This window comes from Nomascus leucogenys, chromosome 14 (genome assembly GCF_006542625.1).
Source record: "Nomascus leucogenys isolate Asia chromosome 14, Asia_NLE_v1, whole genome shotgun sequence".
NCBI lineage: Eukaryota > Metazoa > Chordata > Mammalia > Primates > Hylobatidae > Nomascus > Nomascus leucogenys.
Window position 1 is genome coordinate 92,506,617 of NC_044394.1, and position 25,245 is coordinate 92,531,861.

The 25,245-nt window shown below is 53.1% G+C and overlaps 1 protein-coding gene across 1 annotated transcript; it reads left to right on the forward strand.

Annotated features, from left to right (window-relative positions):
• The first annotated feature begins 6,720 nt into the window (after nucleotides 1–6,720).
• Nucleotides 6,721–20,740, forward strand: FN3KRP (fructosamine 3 kinase related protein). The gene is made up of 6 exons (XM_003281649.2): nucleotides 6,721–6,949; nucleotides 11,126–11,277; nucleotides 12,699–12,790; nucleotides 15,220–15,302; nucleotides 19,209–19,331; nucleotides 19,559–20,740. The coding sequence occupies exons 1-6, from the start codon at nucleotides 6,809–6,811 to the stop codon at nucleotides 19,895–19,897; spliced, it is 930 nt and encodes a 309-aa protein (XP_003281697.1). The 5' UTR covers nucleotides 6,721–6,808; the 3' UTR covers nucleotides 19,898–20,740.
• The last annotated feature ends 4,505 nt before the right edge of the window (nucleotides 20,741–25,245 follow it).

Consider the following 25,245-nt stretch of genomic DNA (forward strand, 5'->3'; position numbering starts at 1 on the left):
GAGCAGGACGCTGGAGGGGGGGACAAGAAGGAGGTGGACGGATGGGGACCCTTCAAAAGTGCCACTTTTCAAAGCCAGAGCAGGCACGGCCATTCCCCAGGGTACAAGGGGGAACCCATCTGCTCTTCACTTAGGATGGAGGTGATGCCGCAGGCTGGTGGGAAGAGATGGTCCCAGGCCCCTGCAGAGGCTCCACCAGCTGCGGGCAGCCCTGAGGCGGCCAGACCCCACACAGGCCGACAGGAACCACATGGAGGACAGACAGGCTCCTTCTGGCTCAGCTACGCCCCCTAGTTAGGGCCAACCCCCTCTTGGGAACACCTGTTTCTGTCCGTTCATGTCTTTGATCCACGTCCCACTTCATTTTGCATACTTGGAGGTCAGAGGGAGGGAGAAATTTGGCTGGGGTGGAATCCTGACCCCACTCCTCCCAGCCAGGTTGCCAAGTTGTTTGGGCAGCAGTGCCCCCTCTGGGCCTCAGTTTCCCCGTGTCTCCAGTGGGAATGGCTCCTTGCACATGTGAGGTGTTTACAGCTGCCAGCACAGGAGCTGCCCAGTTATATCCGTTGACTTCAGCTGTTGGGTGGAGCCTCAGTTCTGCGCCTGTTACCCTCCAACACCCAGGGTGTGCGCATTACCTAAGTCCAACAGTTTTGTTTAATTTTTGGTGACTGCAGCACAGTAGCCAAACTCATCCTACCCATTAGCATATCCTGGGCATCTCAGGGAGCCACAAGATGAAAATGTGCCACAAGTTCCACAACCACCCTGGGCCATCCTGGCCACAGCAGACACTATTTTTTTTTTTTTTTTTGAGACAGACTCTCGCTCTGTCACTCAGGCTGGAGTGCAGTGGTGCAATCTCAGCTCACTACAAGCTCCACCTCCCGGGTTCAGGCGATTCTCCTGCCTCAGCCTCCTGAGTAGCTGGGGACTACAGGTGCCCACCACCACACCCAGCTACTTTTTATATTTTTAGTAGAGATGAGGTTTTGCCCTGTTGGCCAGGCCGGTCTCAAACTCCTGACCTCAGGTGATCCGCCCACCTCGGCCTCCCGAAGTGCTGGGATTACAGGCACAAGCCACTGCACCCGGCCGGCAGACACTTTCTGAGTGCACCAGGCTCTGTGGCGATGTCACGGGGGTGCCAGGCTAGGGGGTGCCAGGCTCTGCGGCGGTGTCGCAGGGGCGCCGGGCTCTGGGCGGGGGCACCAGGCTCTGTGGCGATGTCACGGGATCCTTGGGGTGTTGCTTCGCCAGCTGGAAACCTCTGTGGCCAGTCGCACCTTTGCCCAAGTTTTTACTCAGGCCCACTGGGCTCATTCTGTGCATTTGGCCTGACACGCCGTGCTCAGCTCATGCTACTGGTATGAATCTCACATCTGCCAGGCATGGAGTGGCGAGTGGTGTGTGAGTGAGAAATCATGAGGTCTGGCCACTGTGCACAGCCAGGCACACCAGCTATGGTGGCGCGGGCCATTTTGGGTGCCACTGGGGGCGCTGGCTCCCTGCGAGGCTGCAGCTGGACCAGGTGCACCCCGAGCAGGTTCCATGGCTGGCACTGGGGAATGCGGTGGCACCCAGAAACTTGGAGATGCCGGGAACCGCAGAGCCTCAGAGAAGGTGTCGCAGCCCTGGCTGGGGGAGGTCCTAGGTCTGGGCTTCCCGAAGGGCCACAGCTCTTCTCTCCCTCTCTCATCTCTCCTTCTTGTCACTCACAACATTGTTATCAAGGGACGTGTTTCAGCCCTGTTTGCGTGACAGCTCTTTTAGCCCCGCCATTTGGCGGGTCACGAGTTCTTGTCTTGCATCCAGGAAGAATGAGGTATGTGCACAAGTGGAGGGTGAGCAAGGCCAAGAGGAGATTTACTGAGCAACAGAACAGCTCAGAGGAGACCCGCAGTGGGTAGCTCCTCTCCTAGGCAGGGCGTCCCAGCTGGTGTTCAGCTCTCAGCAGAGAGGGACCTTGGAATGGGTAGTTCCTCTCTGAAGCTGGCAGTCCCAATGTCCGCTCAGCTCTCAGCAGAGCGGGGAGCCTGGAGCAGGTAGCTCCTCTCTGCAGCTGGTAGTCCCAGCATCGGCTCAGCTCTCAGCAGAGGGGATCCCTGGAGTGGGTAGCTCCTCTCTGTAGGCAGGTCATCCTGTCATCTCCTCAAATCTGGCTGAGTCTGGGGTTTTCATAGGCTTCAGAGGGGAGGACGTGCATGCTGACTGGTTCATGGGCAGCCATGGGTGGGCCTGGAGAAAGCACCATAAGTTCCCATTCTGGTCCATCAGCCCAGCTCCCAGGCTTCAGGCCATCCCTGGCTTCAGGGTGGGCCCTCACTGTGGACCTGCCCTTTCCACCCAAGAGCCTCTCTACCTCCTGCCGTCATCTATGGCGTCCAGGCTGATTGTGCCAAGGAGCTGCCCTCAGCCCCTTCTCAGCCATGGTTGGGAGGCTGCAGCTGCACCCAGAAGGATGGGGTTCCTGCCCACTCCCACCCCCAAGAGCACAGGAATGTGCAGATGTGGAGCCATGGCTGGGCAGCTGCCACTGAACCTGGGGAGCACGAGGCTCTCTCCCTGCTGGCTTGGAAGGTGGGTGGCTTCTGCCTGTTCCTGGCTCCCACCAGCTCCATGGAGCACACAGCCCCGGCGCCACCACCCCATGGCTGCTGGCATCATGACAGTGACTACTCCAGACAGGCCGCCGCCACCATCTGTAGGTGCCACACGTCTATGCAGAGACTGCTGCAGACAGGCCGCCGCCATCTGTGGGTGTCACATGTCTATACAGAGACTGCTCCAGACAGGCCGCTGCCATCTGTAGGTGCCACATGCCTATGCAGAGACTGCTGCAGACAGGCCGCCGCCATCTGTGGGTGTCACATGTCTACAGAGACTGCTGCAGACAGGCCGCCGCCGCCATCTGTGGGTGTCACATGTCTAATGCAGAGACTGCTCCAGACAGGCCGCCGCCATCTGTGGGTGTCACATGTCTACAGAGACTGCTGCAGACAGGCCGCCGCCGCCATCTGTGGGTGTCATATGTCTATACAGAGACTGCTCCAGACAGGCCGCTGCCGCCATCTGTGGGTGTCACATGTCTATGCAGAGACTGCTGCAGATGGGCCGCCGCCATCTGTGGGTGTCACATGCCTATGCAGAGACTGCTGCAGACAGGCTGCCGCTGCCATCTGTGGGTGTCACATGTCTATGCAGAGACTGTTCCAGACAGGCCGCCGCCGCCATCTGTGGGTGTCACATGCAGAGTGACCCAGGGGCTTGCCGCAAGGGGGACAGTCAGGCAGGGACTCCATGTGTGCATATGTATCCAAGCACAAGGCAGGTGTGGGCAGAGAAGCGAGTTGGAGCCATCCTCAGGAGAAGTGAATTACTGAGGATGTTGACCTTGGGTCACTGGGAAGAAAATCCCATTTGCAGAGGAGGAAAAAGCTGCTGGAACGGAAAGCCTGAGAAAGACAGCAAGAGCGGGCCAGAGCAAAGCAGGACGCTGGAGTGAAGGCCTGCAGCGTGGGTGCGTGTGCAAGACCCAGAAACGTGCCGATGTGTGGGGTCAGCAACACCACGGTCACATTCTCAGCCACAGAACAACACAGAACATCTCAAGGATGAACTAATCAACGCACCAACGGTTAGTCTCTCATCTAATAAATAAAGCATATCCCGGTTACAAATAATCAACACAGATGTTTCAATGATCTTGAGTAGACAGTGCGCGGTGAAGCTGAGAGCTTGTCATTTAAGTCAGGAAGTGGGAGTCCGCGGAAATGATGGCCTTGATAGAACCCTCATGGGTTCTTTGCGCAGTCGGCAATTCCATGTGGAGGGGAAAAATGGACTGAAAACTTAAACTCATATGATGAAGAAAATATCATTCAATTGAAAATGAAAATGAAAAAGTCATTTATAAACCATTTGAATGGACAAAAAAGAAAATTGGTTAGGAATGAAATTGGCTTAATAAAAGTCACTTTTTTTCTTTTTTTTTTTTGAGATGGAGTCTCACACGCTGTCGCCCAGGCTGGAGTGCAGTGGCGCGATCTTGGCTCACTGCAACCTCCGCCTCCCGGGTTCAAGTGATTCTCCTGCCTCAGCCTCCTGAGTAGCTGGGATTACAGGCGTGAGCCACAGTGCCTGGCCAAAAGTCACTCTTTTTTTTTTTTTTGAGATGGAGTCTCGCTCTGTTGCCCAGGCTGGAGTGCAGTGAAGTGCAGTGGTGCGATCTCGGCTCACTGCAAACTCTGCCTCCCGGGTTCATGCCATTCTCCTGCCTCAGCCTCCCGAGTAGCTGGGACTACAGGTGCCCGCCACCACGCCCGGCTAATTTTTTTTTTTTTTTTGTATTTTTAGTAGAAACAGGGTTTCACCAAATTAGCCAGGATGGTCTTGACCTCCTGACCTCGTGATCCACCCGCCTCAGCTTCCCAAAGTGCTGGGATTACAGGCGTGAGCCACCGCGCCCGGCCCAAAAGTCACTTTAAAAATACTTTCTCGACCGGGCACAGTGGCTCATGCCTGTAATCCCAGCACTTTGGGAGGCCAAGGCGGGCAGATTGCCTGAAGTCAGGAGTTTGAGACCAGCCTGGCCAACATGGCAAAACCCCATCTCCACAAAAATACAAAAATTAGCCAGGCATGGTGGTGTGCGCCTGTAATCCCAGCTACTCAGGAGGCTGAGGCAGGAGAATTGCTTGAACCCGGGAGGTGGAGGTTGCAGTGCCACTGCACTCCCACCTGGGTGACAGAGCGAGACTCCATCTAAAAAAAAAAAAAAAAAAAGGGCCAGGCACAGTGGCTGACGCCTGTAATCGCAGCACTTTGGGAGGCCGAGGCGGGCGGATCACGAGGTCAGGAGATCGAGACCATCCTGGCTAACACGGTGAAACCCCGTCTCTACTAAAAATACAAAAAATTAGCCGGGCGTGGTGGCGGGCACCTGTAGTCTCAGCTACTCGGGAGGCTGAGGCAGGACAATGGCGTGAACCCGGGAGGCAGAGCTTGCAGTGAGCCGAGATCGCGCCATTGCACTCCAGCCTGGGCAACAAAGCGAGACTCTGTCTCAAAAAAAAAAAAAAAAAAGTTTCTCAACAAAAACTTAACAGTGGCTTAGTTCTGATGAAAATGTTCACGTTCATGGCATGGAGTTAAAATGTCCAAACGGTCAAGGCCACAGATTAAAACAGTGACATCCGCAGGCCCTGGCCCGGGGGGAGGAGCATAGAGGGAGTGGTTCGCCCACTCCACCGCCTTTGCAGCTCCTTTTAATTCTCTCACTCTTCTCTCATGTGTTCCTTGATTTATCTATTACCATCTGTAGATTTTCATCTGTTCTTTTTTGCCTTTTTTTTTTGAGACGGAGTTTTGCTCTTGTCACCCAGGCTGGAGTGCAGTGGTGCGATCTCTGCCCACTGCAACCTCTGCCTCCCGGGTTCAAGCGATTCTCCTGCCTCAGCCTCCCGAGTATCTGGGATTACAGGCGCCCGCCACCACGCCCCACTAATCTTTTTTGCTTTTTAAAATTGTGAAATGCTGTATACACACAGAAAAGTGTGTGAACACACACATACGTACCATTTAATAGATAGTTATAAAGTGATCCGCCCTCCTCAGCCTCCCAAAGTGCTGAGATTATAGGCGTGAGCCACCGCGCCCGGCCTCAGGAGAGGATTCATGTTTGCTTCTCCCAATGTCCTGGGAAGCAACATTTCCTATTTGCTTTAGACTAAAATCTATACTTGAATTTTTTGTTTACTGTAGGTAATATTAATTAGGGTTGCAATCCATGGAAGGGCAGACTATGGGAACGGTTTCTATGAACCATCCTTTGCTGAAGGCTGAAACCTCTTCGTCCCCTGGGAGAGTTCCTATTGAAGCCTTCTTGTAATTAGTTCATCCTTGTGTTGACAGCTATATTAGGGTTCTCCAGAGAGACGGATCCGGTAGGATATAGACGTAGATCCAGGACAGGAGATGGACTGGGGGAGCTGGCGTTTGCAATTACGGAGGCCGAGAAGTCTGTGAGCGGGAGACTCTGGGACTCGGGTAGCCGGGCTCAGCCCAGGTCGGAAGGCCTCAGAAGTGGGGAAGCCGATGGTGTGGCCCTCAGCACGACCCACCCCAAATCATGCCTTGCCAGGTTTCTGGGAATTCCTGGTCCAGCCCAGCTGGCACCTGACACTGGCCGTAACAGCAGGGCCACTGTTAGCTGTTAGCCTCTGGGCCCCAGGTTTAGGGGAGGTGCCTCCATTGCACGTGCACCCCGAGCGTGCCCGCCACTCCCCACATCAGGAGCTCTGTTCTTCGGGTTCAGTAAACGCCCGGGCAAAAGCAGTCTTAACATTCTGGGCTCCCGGCACCCAGACCTTGGCCTGATGTCCCTTGCTATTGGATCAGCTCTTTAGAAAATATATTCTAACTATTGCCATCAGCATATCCACCTGTTTCGTGCAGGAGAGTTGAACCCAAACCTTCGGTCAGGCCCCGACCCCTGACGTCATCTCATCCTCACCCAATCCCCCGCACCTACCTGCCTCCCGGCCCCTCCCCTTCCCGCCCCTCAATCCCGGAGCTCATCTCTGCGGCCACGCCCGCCCCTTCCCGCCACCCAATCCCTGTGCTCGTCTCTGCCGCCAGGCCCCGCCCCCTGCCCGCTTTTCACCCAATGCTAGCGCTTGTCTCTGCGGCCGGGCCCCGCCCCCCTCGCCCCCCGCCCAATCCTCGCGCGGACTCACGTCTGCCCGCTCGGCCGCCGTCTCTCGCGTCTCTGCCAGGCCAGGGGCGGGTCCGCGGTCGCGGCGGGAACATGGAGGAGCTGCTGAGGCGCGAGCTGGGCTGCGGCTCTGTCAGGGCCACGGGCCACTCGGGGGGCGGGTGCATCAGCCAGGGCCGGAGCTACGACACGGACCAAGGACGAGTGTTCGTGAAAGTGAACGCCAAGGCGGAGGTCAGGCCGCGGGTCGGGCGGGCAGGGGGACCGGTCTCTTTCCGGAGAGGGTCGCGGGCCTCGGCGCGCGGCGCGGCCTGGGCTTCTCCCGCCGGAGGCCGAGGGTGGCTCTCCCGGGACTGCCGCCGCCGCCTCTTCGGGGGAACTCTTTGCGCGGGGCGAGCGGTGAACCGTGAACGGGGGCGGCGGAAGCGTCCGGGGCGTCCGGACGAGTTTGCACCTGCGGGGAACTGTCCGGAGCAGGAACCGCGGCCGCCCCACACCTCCTGTTCTCCGTGAACTTCCTCTGCGGCGCTGCGTGAAATGGGGCGGGTCTGGCTGCTGCAGTCTTGCTCCCGGGGTTCGTGCCCTGCGGTGCTGGTTAAGTGGGGTCGCTCTAGCCGGGGAGGCTGGTTAAGTCCTCAGCTTAAGTGGCTCTGGAGGTGCCCGTTCCCCGTGAGCCTCGGTCAGTGCGTTGTGAAACGGGGCGAAGGTGCTGCCCCCCACCACACCCTGGCGTGCTCTTTCTGTTAGCATCGTTCTCGGGTCGGGCGCGGTGGCTCACGCCTGTAATCCCAGCACTTTGGGAGACCGAGGCGGGCGGATCACGAGGTGAGGAGATCGAGACCAGCCTGGCCAACAGGGTGAAACCCCATCTCTACTAAAAACACAAAAATTAGCCGGGCGTGGTGGCGGGCGCCTGTAATCCCAGCTACTCGGGAGGCTAAGGCAGGAGAATGGCTTGAACCCAGGAGGCAAAGGTTGCAGTGCGCCGAGATCGCGCCACTGCACTCCAGCCTGGGCGACAGAGCGAGACTCCGTCTCAAAAAATAAAAAATCATTCTCCTAGTTATTTACATTTAATTCCCAGAATTGAATCCCACCTTCCATGATGTAGCATCATCTTATTCTGGAACACGGATGTTCTCTCGAGACTCCGTCTCAGTAAATAAAAAATCATTCTCCTAGTTATTTACATTTAATTCCCAGAATTGAATCCCACCTTCCATGATGTAGCATCATCTTATTCTGGAATACGGATGTTCTCTCGAGACTCCCCTTCAAACTTTTGTTCTGGAGAGATCAGCTACGGGTCATCCTGTATGTGGCTTTTCTAGGAATCCGTCAACTATTTGTCCTTGTCCTTTTTTTTTTTTTTTTGAGACGGAGTCTTGCCCTGTCACCCAGGCTGGAGTGCAATGGTGCAATCTCTCAACCTCCACGTCCCTGATTCAAGTGATTCTCCTGCCTCAGCCTCCCAAGTATCTGGACTACAAGTGTGCACGTAGCTAATTTTTGTATTTTTAGCAGAGATGGGGTCTCACCATGTTGACCAGACTGGTCTTGAACTCCTGACCTCAGGTGATCCGCCCGCCTTGGCCTCCCAAAGTGCTGGGATTACAGGTTGTAGCCACTGCGCCCGGCCCATGCCTGGCAAATTTTTAAATTTTTTGTAGATACAGGGTCTCACTATGTTGCCCAGGCTGATCCCAAATTCTTGGCCTCAAGCAATCCATCTGCCTCTGCCTCCCAAAGTGCTGGGATTACAGGTGTGGAGCCACCTCACCCAACCCACAGTCCATTCTAAACACTTTATAAATATTACTATCACTCCTTAAGAGAGATAAAGTTACTGAGAAAGAAGATAAGCACTGTATCTTTAGAAAATAAAGGGAAAACTGGGTCTTAGCTGTACTTTTACTAGAGTACTACTTGAGAAGAAAATAGGGGTAATATTACAAACAAAATGCAGAGAGAGGGGAAGGAGGGTCTGTGAACCGGCTAGAGGCCAAGGCTCCTCCACAGAAATATCCACTTGGATGTAGCCCTAAGTTTCTAACTAAAGCTAAGAACACTGATACTCTAGAGTAGACCCGAGGTAAAATTAAGCATCAGCTGGAGTGTAGTAGTACAAAAGATTAACTTATGGGAGGAGGACGGGAGAAAACCAATTACACAAGGATGCAAGGGACAGATAAGAATAATCAAGAGGAGGTCGGGCACAGTGGCTCACAGTGGCATGTAATTCCAGCACTTTGGGAGGCTGAGGCGGGCAGATCACCTGAGGTCAGGAGTTTGAGACCAGCCTGGCCAACATGGCAAAACCGCATCTCTACTAAAAATACAAAAATTAGCTGGATGTGGTGGTGCATGCCTGTAATCCCAGCTACTTGGGAGGCTGAGGTAGGAGAATTGCTTGAACCCGGGAGGTAGATACAGCAGTGAGCCGAGATTGTGCCGTTGCACTCCAGCCTGGGTGACAGAGCAAGACTGTCTCAAAAAAAAAAAAAAAAAAAAAAAAAAAAATGCTGGGCGCGGTGGCTTACGCCTGTAATCCCAGCACTTTTGGAGGCCAAGTCGGGCAGATCATGAGGTCAGGGGATCAAGACCATCCTGGCTAACATGATGAAACCCTGTCTCTACTAAAAATACAAAAAAATTATCTGGGCATGGTGGTGGGCGCCTGTAGTCCCAGCTACTTGGGAGGCTGAGTCAGGAGAATGGCATGAACCTGGGAGGTGGAGCTTGCAGTGAGCCAAGATCGTGCCACTGCACTCCAGCCTGGGCGACAGAGTGAGACTCCGTCTCAAAAAAAAAAAAAAAAAGGCTAGACATGGTGGCTCACACCTGTAATCCCAGCACTTTGGGAGGCCAAGGCGAGCAGAACACCTGAGGTTGGGAGTTCAAAACCAGCCTGACCAACATGGAGAAACCCCGTCTCTACTAAAAATACAAAATTAGCCAGACGTGATGGCACATGCCTGTAATCCCAGCTACTTGGGAAGGCTAAGGCAGGAGAATTGCTTGAACCTGGGAGGCAGAGGTTGCAGTGAGCTGAGATTGCGCCATTGTACTCCAGCCTGGGCAACAAGAGTGAAACTCCGTCTCAAAAAAAAAAAAAAAAAAAAACACAAAAATACAAAAATTAGCTGGGCATGGTGGCACACACTTATAATCCCAGCTACTCTGGAGGCTGAGGCAGGAGAATCAGTTGAACGCAGGAGGTGGAGGTTGCAGCAAGCCAATATCGCGCCACTGCACTCCAGCCTGCTGGGTGACAGAACGAGACTCAAAAAAAAAAAAGTGTTCCTAGCAGCGGTGACATGGCAGCTGTGGTGGGGCTCTGAGGCTGAGGAGGTGGGGACTCTGAAGAACTCAAAGAAGGCTGAAGACAGCTGGAAGTCAGGAGCACGAGGAGAGTGTGTGTGTGTCTGTGTGTATGTTGTGTGTCTGTGTGTACGTTGTATGTGTGTATGTTTGTATGTTGTATGTGTTGTGTGTCTGTGTGTGTGTAAGGGTGGAGCCCCAGGTGAGGATGGGAGAGCGGGCAGGGGAGTGGTGTGTGTAGCAGGAGGAAAGGAAAGGCCACTGGCCCTGACCTCTTCTGCAGGATCACTGCTGTGTATGTTGTGTGTGTGTCTGTATGTCGTATGTATGTGTGTCTGTGTATGTTGTGTGTCTGTGTATATGTTGTGTGTGTGTTATGTGTCTTGTGTGTGTAAGGGTGGAGCCCCAGGTGAGGATGGGAGAGCGGGCAGTGGTGTGTGTAGCAGGAGGAAAGGAAAGGCCGCTGGCTCTGACCTCTTCTCCAGGGATCACTGCTGTGTGGTGAGCAGGGGGACCCAAGGGAGGAGTCGCTGTGGTCCCGGGGAGTCGGATGGAGACAGCATCTCAAGATGAGGTGGTTTCCAGCGCTAGGTAGGAAGTGGCATAGAACTTGGTGGTCTATTCAGGTGAAAAGTGAGCCCAGGTCACTGGCATAGGCAGTCAGGGTGCCGCCTGCACCTGAGAGGCCGGGTGAGTCTGTGTCCTGTAGATGGAACAGGACTGCAGTTGAGGTGTTATCTGAGGACACTGACAGGTAACCCGTGTTCACAGTCCCACTGTTGCCGGATCTTAGTGGAATATTAGTGCCTTCAACTTTCCTCTCTCCAGAGAACCTCCCAATTCAACCATAGCACACAGATAAAGTCCAACACTAGAAAGCTCAAGCCCTCTTCCTCCAGTACAGCATCTGAACCTGTAGCCTATCCTGTTGGCAAGTGCCTTTGAAAACACTGTCCATGTATATGGAGTCCTCAGTCAGGATAGTCTTGGTTGGAAGTTGTAATGCTAGAGGAAAACATATCTACAGAACCTTTCCGGAAGTAACCTTGCCTCCCTCCATTTCCACTTCCTCTGGTATTTTTCTGACAGGCCAGAAGAATGTTTGAAGGTGAGATGGCAAGTTTAACTGCCATCCTGAAAACCAATACGGTGAGAGTGCCCAAGCCCATCAAGGTTCTGGATGCCCCAGGCGGCGGGAGTGTGCTGGTGATGGAGCACGTGGACATGAGGCATCTGAGCAGGTGTGTCTTCACACCACCGCCTCCCACCCGCCCCCCGGCTGGCTTTATTATCTGAGCAGGTGCATCTCCGCACCAGCCGCAGGCTGGCTTTATTACCTGAGCAGGTGCATCTCCACACCAGCCCCAGGCTGGCTTTATTATCTGAGCAGGTGCATCTCCACACCAGCCCCAGGCTGGCTTTATTATCTGAGCAGGTGCATCTCCACACCAGCCCCAGGCTGGCTTTATTATCTGAGCAGGTGCATCTCCACAGCAGCCCCAGGCTGGCTTTATTATCTGAGCAGGTGCATCTCCACACCAGCCCCCGGCTGGCTTTATTATCCGAGCAGGTGTGTGTTCACACCACCCCCCAGCTGGCTTCATGCCACCCCCGGCTGGCTTTGTTATCTGAGCAGGTGCGCCTTCACGCCAGCCCCCCAGCTGGCTTTCTTTTCCACCAAGTGGGTCTCTGATGACTGACGCTTGTGCTGGGGGCATCATTTTGAGGAGTGTAATGCAAAGAACCCGTGATTCCACATACCATGAGTTCTGCAGAATGAACCGCAGGCACTCTCTGCAACCAAGGGCGGAAGCAAGAGGAATCTCCCAAAGTGAGATGCTGACTGAAGGCCCCGCTGCGGGCCCGGTGCGGTGGCTCACGCCTGGAATCCCAACACTTTGGGAGGCTGAGGCGGGTGAATCACTTGAGGTCAGGAGTTTGAGACCAGCCTGGCCAACATGGTGAAACACCATCTCTACCAAAAATCCGAAAATTAGCTGGATGTGGTGGCAGGCGCCTCTCATTCCAGCTACTGGGGAGGCTGAGGCAGGAGAATCACTTGAACGCAGGAGGCAGAGGTTGCAGTGAGCTGAGATCGCACCACTGCACTCTAGCCTGGGCAATAGAGCGAGACTCAGTCTCAAAAAAGAGAAAAAAAAAATCCACTGCAAACTTGGATGAGGCTGGGAAAGATCGTCAAATAATCAACACCTTTATCCCCCTCTTGCTTCACCAGAACCTACTTTCTGTCCTCAAAATGTCCGACCTACTAGCTGGGTGCGGTGGCTCATGCCTGTAATCCGAGCACTTTGGGAGGCCCAGGTGGGCGGATGACTTGAGGTCAGAGTTTGAGACCAGCCTGGCCAACACAGTGAAACCCCACCTCTACTAAAAATACAAAAAATTAGCCAGGCATGGTGGCAGGCGCTTGTAATCCCAGCTACTCAGGAGGCTGAGGCAGGAGAATCGCTTGAACCTGGGAGGTGGAGCTTGCAGTGAGCCGAGATCGTGCCACTGCCCTCCAGCCTGGGTGACAGAGCGAGACTCCATCTCAAAAAAAAAAAAAAAGAGTTTGACCCTCTTTAGGTGCCCTGAGACTGAGCAGTGGGTGTGTTGCCTTTCTGTGTGTCATCTGTTTAGTTGCTGTCCTTTGATTTGACAGTCATGCTGCAAAGCTTGGAGCCCAGCTGGCAGATTTACACCTTGATAACAAGAAGCATGGAGAGCTGCTCCTGAAGGAGGCGGGCACAGTGGGTATGGCACTGCGTGGGCCATGGGTGCTCCCGCCTAGAGGAGGACGTTCAGCCAGTGTGGGCTCAGAGGGGGGCTGTGCAGCAGCCATGGGAGGGTCGGACGTGGGCTGATGCCAGAGCAAGGGAATGTCGAGCTTGAGCCGCATCTCACGGTGCACTGAACACAGTGAATGTGATGCGTCTGTTGTGTCCTAAATGCATTTGAAAGACGAAAACATTGCTGGACGCAAGACGCCCCTAGTGTTACAGTTGCTTTTACCTCGTTCCCCAGAAGAGTGTAAGCAGAGGCTCTCTGGCTTTCTATAAATAGCAAGACCTTTAACCACAGGGTCTGTTGCTGTAAAACAGTCGTACTTGAGGCTCAGAATTACAGCCATCATGTCTGACCTTTCCAGAGCGTAACGCGCTGTCAGGATCGAGGGAATTTTCTGGTATTTTAATCTGCTGACATTTGGAATCTGTGCGCAGCCCACGTGGTAAATGTGGGGAGATTAGCTGACGATGGGAACAGATCACCAAGGGTCTGCCGTACGAGACAGAGACATGCTGTTAGACAGCCTGTTCTGTGAGGGTCCATGACGGATCCCCTCAGGCTGCCTGTGTGGTGAGGATCCACTGAGAGGCCTCCTGGGTCGCCTGTCCTGTCCCTTCCAGTCTTACGGAGTTTAGTCCATTGGGATTTTCCTTGAGTTAGGGAGACTGCAGGGGAGTGAGATTTCTTTCTTTTCTTTTTTTTTTTTTTTTTTGAGATGGAGTTTCACTCTTGTGCCCTAGGCTGGAGGGCAGTGGTACAATCTCGCCTCACCGCAACCTCTGCCTCCTGGGTTCAAGCGATTCTCCTGCCTCAGCCTCCCGAGTAGCTGGGATTACAGGTGCACGCCACCGCGCCCAGCTAATTTTTGTATTTTTAGTAGAGACGGGGTTTCACCATGTTGGCCAGGCTGGTCTCAATCTCCTGACCTCAGGTGATCCACCCACCTCAGCCTCCCAAAGTGCTGGGATTACAGGCGTGAGCCACTGCACCCTGCCTGAGATTATTTCAAAGCACAATAGTTTATCTGACACTCATGGCACCAGGTTTGCCACTGAGAGCCATCCTTTCTGATGGATTGGGGGCAAATTCTTTTTCCTCTTTATTTATTTATTTATTTATTTATTTATTTTTATTTTATTTTTTTGAGAAGGAGTCTTGCTTTGTTCCCCAGGCTGGAGTGCAGTGGCGCGATCTCTGCTCACTGCAAGCTCCGCCTCCTGGGTTCACGCCATTCTCCTGCCTCAGCCTCCTAAGTAGCTGGGACTACAGGTGCCCTCCACCACACCTGACTAATTTTTTGTATTTTTAGTGGAGACGGTTTTACTGTGTTAGCCAGGTTGGTCTCGACTTCCTGACCTCGTGATCCGCCTGCCTCGGCCTCCCAAAGTGCTGGGATTACAGGCGTGAGCCACCGTGCCCGGGCTGTTTTTCACTTTTTATGTTTTTTATGTTTTGTTTTTTTTTTTTTGAAACGGAGTTTTGCTCTTGTTGCCCAGGCTGGAGTACAGTGGCGTGATCTCAGCTCACCGCAACCTCCGCCTCCTGGGTTCAAGTGATTTTCCTGCCTCAGCCTTCCCAGTAGCTGGGATTACAGGCACCTGCCACCACACCTGGCTAATTTTTGTATTTTTAGTAGAGACGGGGTTTCACCATGTTGGTCAGGCTGGTCGCGAACTCCTGACCTCAGGTGATCCACCCGCCTTGGCCTCCCAAAGTGCTGGGATTACAGGTGTGAGCCACTGCGCCCGGCCAGATTTATGTTTTTTTTTTTTTTTTTGAGATGGAGTTTTACTCTTGTCGCCCAGGCTGGAGTGCAATGGAGCGATCTCAGCTCACTGCAACCTCTGCCTCCCGGGTTCAAGTGATTCTCCTGCCTCAACCTCCTGAGTAGTTGGGATTATAGGTGCCTGCCACCATGCCTAGCTAATTTTTATATGTCCAGTAGAGACAGGGTTTCACCACATTGGGCAGGCTGGTCTCAAACTGCTGACCTCCGGTGATCTGCCCACCTCAGCCACCCAAAGTATCTTTCCTCTTTAAGAATATCCTCCTCTTTTTTTTCCTGACACAGTGTGGTCTTCCCCCACACCACCGCATGTCCTGTTGGGATGTGAGACAGGTCCCCTGGGAGGTGCCCGCAGGCTCCCTGTCCTGTGCGTGTCCTCTGGTGCCACTGCTCGGGAGCAGCCAGTGTCTTTGATGCTGACGTCTGCTGGAGCAGGCTCTGTTCGGGGTGTTGTGTGAACTGGTGGAGACCCAGGCCCTGTTTGTCTCTGGCAGGGGCATAAGCTGGTAGGAGCTCGCTGAGGTCGTATCTGAAGGTGACTCAGTTTCGAGAGTGGGCGCTGGGATGCCTTGGAACTAATTTTCCTTCCTTTTTTACTTTTGCTTGCAAGGGAGAGGAGGCGGGCAGGAGGAACAGCCCTTTGTGGACCAGTTTGGATTTGACGTGGTGACGTGCTGTGGATACCTCCCCCAGGCGAGTGCACGGCATTTGCTTCTATTTCACAATCAGGTCAGCTGTTCAGACACAGGGGTCGGGGGCACACACCCCCTTCCTTTTTTTGTGAGCTTTAGTGAAAGTATCTGCACCATTTTTTCTTTGCTGATGTCTGAGAGGCTGACGTAGCTAGGTAAGCATGAAGAAACCGAGGAGGACCAGCAAGTTAGGAGCTGGATTTCAAGGTGGGTGAAAATGAGGGACTTTAACAAATGTTTTATTTTAGGTACACTAAACTCTCACAGAGGGTGGAGTGACAAGGGTTTGTCACTTTTGGTTGTGTGGTTTTGTGACAAGGGTTTGTCACTTTTGGTTGTATGGTTTTGTGGTTGCTTCCCTCCATGTTTCCGCTGGGAAGTTCTGCTTGACGCCCAGCACGTGTGCAGTGGACACGGCTCCTGTCCTGTCCTAGGGAGGAGGATACAGATGAACCCAGAAAACTTTCCAGGGTTTCCTGGCGGGCGCGGGGGCAGTAGAAAGACTTTGAAATGTTGAAGGTTGTCTAGAAACCTGCTCGGGGCGGGGAGTGGTGCCCTCTGGTCCTGCCTGCCCCGGGGGGTTTATCGCCAGCTCCGCCCCTTCGTCTCGTGGCTGTGCTCACAGTGTGTGTATGCACACGTGTGTGTGCATATGTGTATATATGTGTACACACGTCTGTGTGCATATGTGTATGCGTGTGCCTGTGCATGTGTGTGTGCACGTGCGCCTGTGTGCATTGTGTATGTGTGTTCACATGTGTATGTGTGCTTGCATGTGTGTGCACGAGTGTGCGTGCATGTGTATGTGTGTGCGTGCGTGTGTGTTCACATGTGTATGTGTTAGTGTTGTGGTTTTTTTTTTTTTTTTTTTTTTTTTTTTTTTGTGTGCGTGCGTGTGTTCACACGTGTATGTGTGCGTGCATTGTGCACGTGTGCGTGCATGATGTGTGGGGGGGGGGGGGGGGGGGGGGGGGGGGGGGGGGGGGGGGGGGGGGGGGGGGGGGGGGGGGGGGGGGGGGGGGGCGCACGTGTGTGCGCGCATGACTGTGTGCCTGATGCGTGATGTTGGCATCGTGTGCTACTCCAGTCTTGTGTCTGTCTCGCTTCCCTCCTGGGTGGTAAGCACCTGTGACCTGGATGTCCTTTCTCAGGGTCCTTCTCAACGGGGCTCCATGTGACTTTTCCTGTCATCACTGTCTGGGGAGGGGCTGTCTGGACAGATGTCAGAAGTGAGCCATGGGGTCAGGGCAGGTCAGCCAGCTCTGGCCTCAGTACTCCAGTGTGGGTGTAAATTAAGAGGAAATGTTAGCCCGTTGCTTTAGCAGCAAAAAAAAAAAAAAATTTTTTTTTTTTTTTTAAGAAAAAAGTCCTGGTGGCTCATGCCTGTAATTCCAGCACTTTGGGAGGCTGAGGTGGGAGGATTGCTTGAGCCCAGGAGTTTGAGACCAGCCTGGCCAACATGGCAAAACCCTCTCTCTAGTAAAAATACAAAAACTTAGCAGGATGTGGTGGTGCGTGCCTGTAATTCCAGCCACTTGGAAGGCTGAGGTGGGAGGATTGCTTAAGCCTGGGAATTCAATGCTGCAGTGAGCTGTGATTGCACCACTGCACTCCAGCTTGGGTAATGGGGCAAGACCTTGTTTCACAAAAATGAAAAAAGAAAGAAAATGTTCTGGACCAGGCGCGGTGGCTCACGCCTGTAATCCCAGCGCTTTGGGAGGCTGAGGCGGGTGGATCACCTGAGGTAAGGAGTTTGGAACAGCCTGACCAACATGGTGAAATCCCGTCTCTACTAAAAATACAAAAATTAGCTGGGCATGGTGGTGCGCGCCTGTAATCCCAGCTACTCTGGGGGCTGAGGCAGGAGAATCGCTTGAACCCGGGAGACGGAGATTGCGGTGAGCTGAAATCACGCCATTGCACTCCAGTCTGGGTGACAAGAGTGAAACTTCATCTCAAAAAAGAAAAAAGTAAAAAGTAAAAAACTAAAAAGTAGTACAGTTAGATATCTTTTGTTACACATGGAACCTGTAAAGACCAAAAAGTGTGCTGCACGTGTGCCAGCCAGAGTACGAGGGAGCAGGCCCCGTGGCACCCTGTGATGCGAGTGTGACTTGGGGCAACAATCTTTACGGACAGCAACTTGGAAATGCCTATCAAAAAACATTGTTTTTGTGTCACCCAGGCTGGAGTGCAGTGGTGCAATCTCGGCTCACTGCAAGTTCCGCCTCCCAGGTTCACGCCATTCTCCTGCCTCAGCCTCCTGAGTAGATGGGGCTACAGGTGCCCGTCACCATGCCCAGCTAATTTTTTTTTTGTATTTTTAGTAGAGATGGGGTTCCACCGTGTTAGCCAGGACAGTCTCGATCTCCTGGCCTTGTGATCTGCCCACCTCGACCTCCCAAAGTGCTGGGATTACAGGCATGAGCCATCGCACCTGGCCAAAAAGTTTAAATTTAGTTTTAATTTTAATTTTAAAAGATAGAGTCTCACTCTGTTGCCCAGGCTGGAGAGCAGTGGCACGATCATAGCTCACTGCAGCCTCAAACTTCCTGGGATCAAGCCATCCTCCTGCCCCAGCCTCCCATGTAGCTGAGACTACAGGCATGCACCACCACACTCGGCTAATTTTTTAATTTTTTTTGTGGAGACGGGTCTCTCACTATGTTGCCCAGGCTGGTCTCAAACTCCTGGCCTCAAGTGATCCTCCCACCTCAGCCACGCAAAGTGCTGGGATTACAGATACTGGCCACCACTCCCAGCCCCCTTTCAAATTTTTAAATTTATTTTATTTATTTTTTTGAAATGGAGTCTCGTCACCCAAGCTAGAGTGCGGTGGTGCGATCTTGGCTCACTGCAACCTCCAGCTTCCGGGTTCAATCAGTTCTCCTGCCTCAGCCTCCTGTGTAGCTGGGATTACAGGCGCCCACCACCACATCTGGCTAATTTTTGTATTTTTAGTAGAGACGAGGTTTCACCATGTTGGCCAGGCTGGTCTCGAACTCCTGACCTCAAGCAATCTGCCCGCCTTGGCCTCCCAAAGTGCTGGGATTACAGGCATGGGCCACCGCACCAGGCCCCCCTTTCGAAATTTTAAACGGACTTATGCTCTGACCCAGTAATTATCCTTTAGGATTTATTCTACAGGCATATTTACATGTTTGCAAAATGGCACAGACACAAGGGTATTTGCTGTGCCACTCCTGGTACTATGATAAGGAAAATCCAGAGGACCACTGGGTGAAGTTCTGGTGCATCATCTGATGAACTATTGTCAGCTGCTACAAAACCATGTAAAGAAAGCAGAAGCAGGAGCAGGGCCGGGTGCAGCGGCCCACACCCGCAATCCCAGCACTTTGAGAGGCCGGAGCGGGCAGATCACCTGAGGTCGGGAGTTTGAGACCAGCCTGACCAACATGGCGAAACCCCGCCTCTACTAAAAATACAAAAAAATTAGCCGGGTGTGGTGGCGCATGCTTGTAATCCCAGCTACTCGGGAGGCTGAGGCAAGAGAATCGCTTGAACCCGGGGGGCAGAGGTTGCGGTGAGCCGAGATCGCGCCACTGCACTCCAGCCTAGGCAATGAGAGTGAAACTCTATCTCAAAAAAAAAAAAAAGAAAAAAAAAGTTCTAGAAGCCTTCATTCTTGGAAGGCTACAGAGTGGGTCCTGAAGCATCCCCATGCTTCCCACTGTTCTTGGGATAGGATCTGAGGTCTCAGCATGTCCATGAGACTCCGGTTCCCCTCGGGATGTGGTTCCCCCCTCAGCCTCCTGTGACTGCCACCCCTCCCACGTGCCGCCCCTGCAGCCCTCTCCACTTTGAGATGCTTGTGGGTAGCTGAGCTCTCCCTTGGTTCTGGCATTTTCCAGTGAACGGTGCTTTTGCTTTTGCTGGTACTGTGCAGGTGAATGACTGGCAGGAGGACTGGGTCGTGTTCTATGCCCGGCAGCGCATTCAGCCCCAGATGGACATGGTGGAGAAGGAGTCTGGGGACAGGGAGGCCCTCCAGCTTTGGTCTGCTCTGCAGGTGAGCGGGGCCCCACTGCACACCCAGCACCTGCCACATGCCCCACTTGCCTGAGGTAGGGGAGGCACCAAGGCAGGTGAGGCCACCTCTGAGTCTGGTTCTAGATGGGAAGCGGGTGCCTGGCGGTGTCCTATCCGCTGCTGCCTGGGCTGGGGGCGGGCACCTGGAGCGGCACCCCTCATGCACGCTTTGATCAATTTGCTGAGGCTGCATTTTCCTCCCTGCAGTTAAAGATCCCTGACCTGTTCCGTGACCTGGAGATCATCCCAGCCTTACTCCACGGGGACCTCTGGAGCGGAAATGTAGCAGAGGATTCCTCTGGGCCGGTCATTTTTGACCCAGCTTCTTTCTACGGCCACTCGGAATATGAGCTGGCAATAGCTGGCATGTTTGGGGGCTTTAGCAGCTCCTTTTACTCCGCCTACCACAGCAAAATCCCCAAGGCCCCAGGATTCGAGAAGCGCCTTCAGTTGTATCAGCTCTTTCACTACTTGAACCACTGGAATCATTTTGGATCAGGGTACAGAGGATCCTCCCTGAACATCATGAGGAATCTGGTCAAGTGAGCGGGCCTTGCTCTGGAAGGAGGCCTCAGAGGTTTCTCCACAGTCCTCTTCAGGGCAAATTCTTGTTTCTTCACATGGCCGGAGTAGCTTAAGACCAACGCAGTACCTTATTTCCAAGCCTTGCAAAGTATATAATATCTAAGAGGAAAGGTTTCGTCATCCCAGCGTTGTCCACTTTGTAGGGGTTTGTAGGTAGACGGAGCCACACTGCAGGCAGGGTATGAGCAGAGGGATGTATGGAGTGTGGGTGACTCTGAGCCCACTGCCGCTGCAAGGTGGAGACACTGTAAGTGAACTGTGGGTGGGGGGGAGGGTAGCCGGTGCACAGGGAGGTGGCCAGCGCCCCTGGGCACTGCTGCTCATAGGTACCTTTCCGCCGCCTCCTCCCTGCTCTCCTGTGCAGGAATGTCTCTGAGTTGTTCACGTGGATGCTTCTTGGTTGGCAAGACTTGGGTGTAGACACGAAACCGTCTTACTAAAAGCGTCGTAAAATGACCAATTCCAAAATCAAGCATATTCCCTTTTCTTCCTGCAGGATCCCTGGGCCCTGCCGCAGGCTGAGCAAGTCTGTAAACTGATTCTGGGGGAGACCAAGCTGCTGACTGCAGGGTGTCCTTGGGTAAATCCAGGAGTCTTCACTGCTTCTGTTATTACCCCGTCTCCTCTGCCATTTTCTAAAGCTTGCTGAGTTGTCATTCCTTTGCAACATTAAAATACATGCTGAACTAATATTTTTCCTTCCTTCAGTGTTGTAGTAATGAGAAATATTTCATGAATGGCATTGATGCTAATAAATCCTTTGCGCAAAAATTTGAATAAACTTTCAGTGGTTTCGATAATGTACAAGATTGTATATTTCCCTCATTTATTGTAATTCAGTATTTATCTTAGTTGTTTGCTGAAAAGCTTTTGTAATATGGTGCGACAGACAGGTACAACTAGTGTTTTTGTTGTTTTTAGAGACACGGTCTTGTTCTGTTGCCTAAGCTGCAGTGCAGTGGCATGATCATAGCTCACTGCAGCCTCAAACTCCCAGGTTACAGCAGTCCTCCCATCTCAGCCTCTCGAGTAGCTGGAACTACAGGCGTGCACCACCACACCTGGCTAATTTTTGTATTTTTAGTAGAGATGAGGTTTTGCCATATTGCCCAGGCTGGTCTGGAACTCCTGAGCTCAAGCAATCCTCCCACCTCAGCCTCCCAAGTGCTGGGATTACAGGCCTGAGCCACCATGCCTGACCCAACTGTTCTTTCTTTCTTTCTTTCTTTCTTTTTTTTTAAGGCAGAGTCTCAGTGTTTCCAAGCTGGAATAGTGCAATGGTGCGATCTCCGCTCCCTGCAACCTCCGCCCTCTGCCTTCTGGGCTCAAGCAATTCTCATGTCTCAGCCTCCCAGTAGCTGGAATAGCCGATGTGTCACCACGCTGGCTAATTTTTGTATTTTTAGTAGAGACAGGGTTTCACCATGTTGCCCAGGCTGGTCTCCAACTCCTGACTTCAGGCAGTCAACCCGCCTCAGCCTCCCAACTGTTTTTTTTTGTTTGTTTGTTTGTTTGTTTGTTTTTGAGACGGAGTCTCGCTCTGTCACCCAGGCTGGAGTGCAGTGGCGCGATCTCGGCTCACTGAAAGCTCCGCCTCTCGGGTTCACGCCATTCTCCTGCCTCAGCCTCTCTGAGTAGCTGGGACTACAGGCGCCCACCACCACGCCTGGCTAATCTTTTGTATTTTTAGTAGAGACGGGGTTTCACCGTGGTCTCGATCTCCTGACCTCGTGATCCGCCCGCCTCGGCCTCCCAAAGTGCTGGGATTACAAGCGTGAGCCACCGTGCCCGGCCTGTTTTTTTTTTTTGAGATGGAGTCTTGCTCTGTCACCCAGGCTGGAGTATAGTGGTGCGATCTCAGCTCACTGCAACCTCTGCCTCCTGTGTTGAAGGGATTCTCCTGCCTCAGCCTCCTGATATAGCTGGGATTACAGGTGTGTGCCGCCACACCTGGCTAATTTTTGTATTTCTAGTAGAGATGGGATTTTGCCATCTTGGCCAGGCTAGTCTTGAACTCCTGGCCTCCCAAAGTGCTGGGATTACAGGCCTGAGCCACCATCCCTGGCCCAACTATTGTTTCTTAAAAAAACTCTTTTTAACCTTGTCTTTTTGTTAGGATAAAAGGATAGCTCAGAGCTTCAAAGTAAGAGCAGTACTAGCCTAAGAACTGTGCGATATTTGACCTGAGATGCAGCCTAGCTGCCATTCTTATTCACCCTGTGGAAGACATTAAAGGGAGAATGAAAGTAGCTGTACAATTACCTTTGGGGAAAGAAGCCACTTGGTGAACTTGGCAAACACCTGTGTTTGAGGAGTCACCCAGGGTGTCATGAACTGGGCTGAAGGAGATGGATTGATTACTCGTCTTGTTTGCTTGTTTCTGTTGTAAGTCAGGGCCCCTCAGCAGAAGGCAGAACAGAACCAAGTTCCTTTAGAATGCTGGTTTTTGTGTGGAGTGAGGAAGGACCGTGAGTGTGGTCAGTTTCCAACCTGACAGGTCCTGCTACCGTTGGCCAGGGCTGCAGCTTGTTACTTTGACCCGGGGAAGAAGGTAAGTGTTCCCAAGAAAAGGGACGGCCCAAAGCGGCGCCATCCCGACGGCGCCTGTGCCGCTCGACTCCCCGCCGGGTAGGTCTATCCCGAGGGCACAGTGCCGCTCGACTCCCCCCAACCGGGTAGGTCCATCCCCACGGCGCCTGTGCTGCTCGACTCCCCGCCGAGTAGGTCCGTCCCCACGGGCGCCTGTGCCGCTTGGCTCCCCACCGGGTAGGTCCTACGGAGCGATGCAGTCGGTTTCCAGGAGGGTTTTGGTTTTGGCGGCTGCCAGGCCTGAGGCCTTCCGCAGAGATGATGAATCCACAACTGAAACCGTCTGGGAAGCACAACCCAGGCTCCTTCCTTCTGTGGTTAGTCACGTAGGTGCAGAATGGCCATCAGGCCAGGAAACTGGATGGAATGTGGATCCGTTCAGCTTCAGGAAATCGGAAGAGAAGGCTGGACGTGCGGCTCACACCTGTAATCCCAGCGCTTTGGGAGGAGGCCGAGGCGGGAGGATCACTTGAGCTCAGGAGTTTGAGACCAGCCTGGGCAACATAGTGAGACCTCATCTCTAAAATAAATAAAGAGAATCGGAAAAGAAGAGTCTCCATTTCCTATTCCTGTATTTTACATAAACTATCAGTGCTTAGAACCACATAGCCCTGAGAAGGTGAACAGCTTTCGGCTCCGGATGCTGCTCCATTTGGAGAGTGTGAGGCAGCTTCCCTGGGTTGTTGGTCAGTGGAGGAGCTGACAGGACGGCTGGACTGCCCAAGAAGGAGGATGACCCAGATTCCCTCCCCTGACAGAATCCTCCTGGGGGCTGTGCCAGCCACAAGGAAGGGCCAGTGCTGCAAGGTGCCTGGGGCCCTGGACGTGGTTCTGCGTGAGCACAGCATTGAGTGCCCAAGGCCCTGACATCATCCTTCCGTTCAGCACATCAGGTGCCCGGGGCCCGGACATCATTATTCTGCGTCGGCACATCAGGTGCCTGGGGCCCTGGACGTCATTCTGCATCAGCACAACATCAACAGTGACGAGAGCCTCCCCGAGTCGTTGACGGGAAGGATGGTTTGGTCCTCCAGAGGCGGTGGCCTTCTCTTCCTCGATGACGTTGCAGGGCTGCACCTTGTGAGAGGCTGTCGCCGAGAGCGCAGCCAAATGGAACCATCAGGAGGGGTGTCTCAGGGGTGTCGAAATGGTAAACAGTAGTGTGGTAGTTTTCAGATTTTGCAATGCTGCGGTATGTGTCACCTTTTTATTTTTTATTTTCTTATTTATTTAATTTTAATTTTTTTTGGACAGTCTCACTCTGTCACCCAGGCTGGAGTGCAGTGACACGATCTCGGCTCACTGCAGTCTCCGCCTCCCAGGTTCAAGGGATTCTCCTGCCTCAGCCTCCCCAGTAGCTGGGATTACAGGCGCCTGCCACCATGCCCGGCTAATTTTTGTATTTTTAGTAGAAACGGGGTTTCACCATGTTGGTCAGGCTGGTCTCGAACTCCTGACCTCAAGTGATCCACCTACCTCGGCCTCCCAAAGTTCTGGGATTACAGGTGTGAGCTGCCACGTCCGGCCCCATGTCAGCATTTTAAATTTGTAAGTCGATGCAATGCTTATTCTAAAATATCTAATTTTGTATTATATGCATATTATATATTTATATATATACACACTTTTTCATAAAGGGCTATCAAAATCCTATAGGCTTCAGGCACCATAGATGCCCCTGCAGCTACTCAGAGTCGATTTTTCTGGATTGTTCTGTCCATGAGACCATACGCATGTCATCAGAGGATGATGAACTCATCCAAAGCTGTGCTATTTTCTGGGCTGGCTCAGCTGGAAGAGATGGGGGAGGGGATAGGTTCTGATTTGGAGGCATAGTTTTTTGTTTTTGAGATGGAGTCTCACTCTGTCGCCCAGGCTGGAGTGCAGTGGTGACATCTCGGCTCACCGCAACCTCCACCCTCCAAGTTCAAGCGATTCTTCTGCCTCAGCCTCCCGAGTAACTGGGATTACAGGCACCTGCCACCATGCCCAGCTAATTTTTTTTTGTATTTTTAGTAGAGACGGGGTTTCACCATCTTGGCCAGGTGGGTCTTGAACTCCTGATCTCATGATCCACCCGCCTCGGCCTCCCAAAGTGCTGGGATTAGAGCCACCGCGCCCGGCCTGGAAGCATAGTTTTACGTGACAGCTCTGTGCTGTGCCCTTGCAGGCTGTTGTGTTGGCATCTGAAAGCACAGAGGGACTGGGCTCTGGACACAGATCTGAGACTCCTCGGTCAAGGGAAGAGCTGGAAGAGGTTTGTTCTCTTTGGGGCAGCCGTGAGCATCGCTAGGACCTCTGGGGAGGAAGTCCAGGGAAATGGTGGTTGCCCTGAACTGCCATCCAGGACTCTCAGTTCTCATCTTTGGGATCTTGGGGGCAATGTGGCTCCACTTTTTATTTCTTACTGTAAGTGGGATTATATCAAAACACCTAATCTAACACTGTCAGGGCATCAGATTTTCCACAGAAGTGAGTCTTTAGATACCTGAAGTCAAGCTTTCTGTCCCAGAGCGTTTTACTTTGCATCCTTTTAATGAAAGTGCACCTAAAGCAGCCGGGCGCGGCGGCTCACGCCTGTCATCCCAGCACTTTGGGAGGCCAAGGTGGGCGGATCACCTGAGGTCAGGAGTTCAAGACCAGCCTGGCCAACATGGCAAAACCCTGTCTCTGCCACAAATACGAAAATTAGCTGGGCGTGGCAATGTGCGCCTGCAATC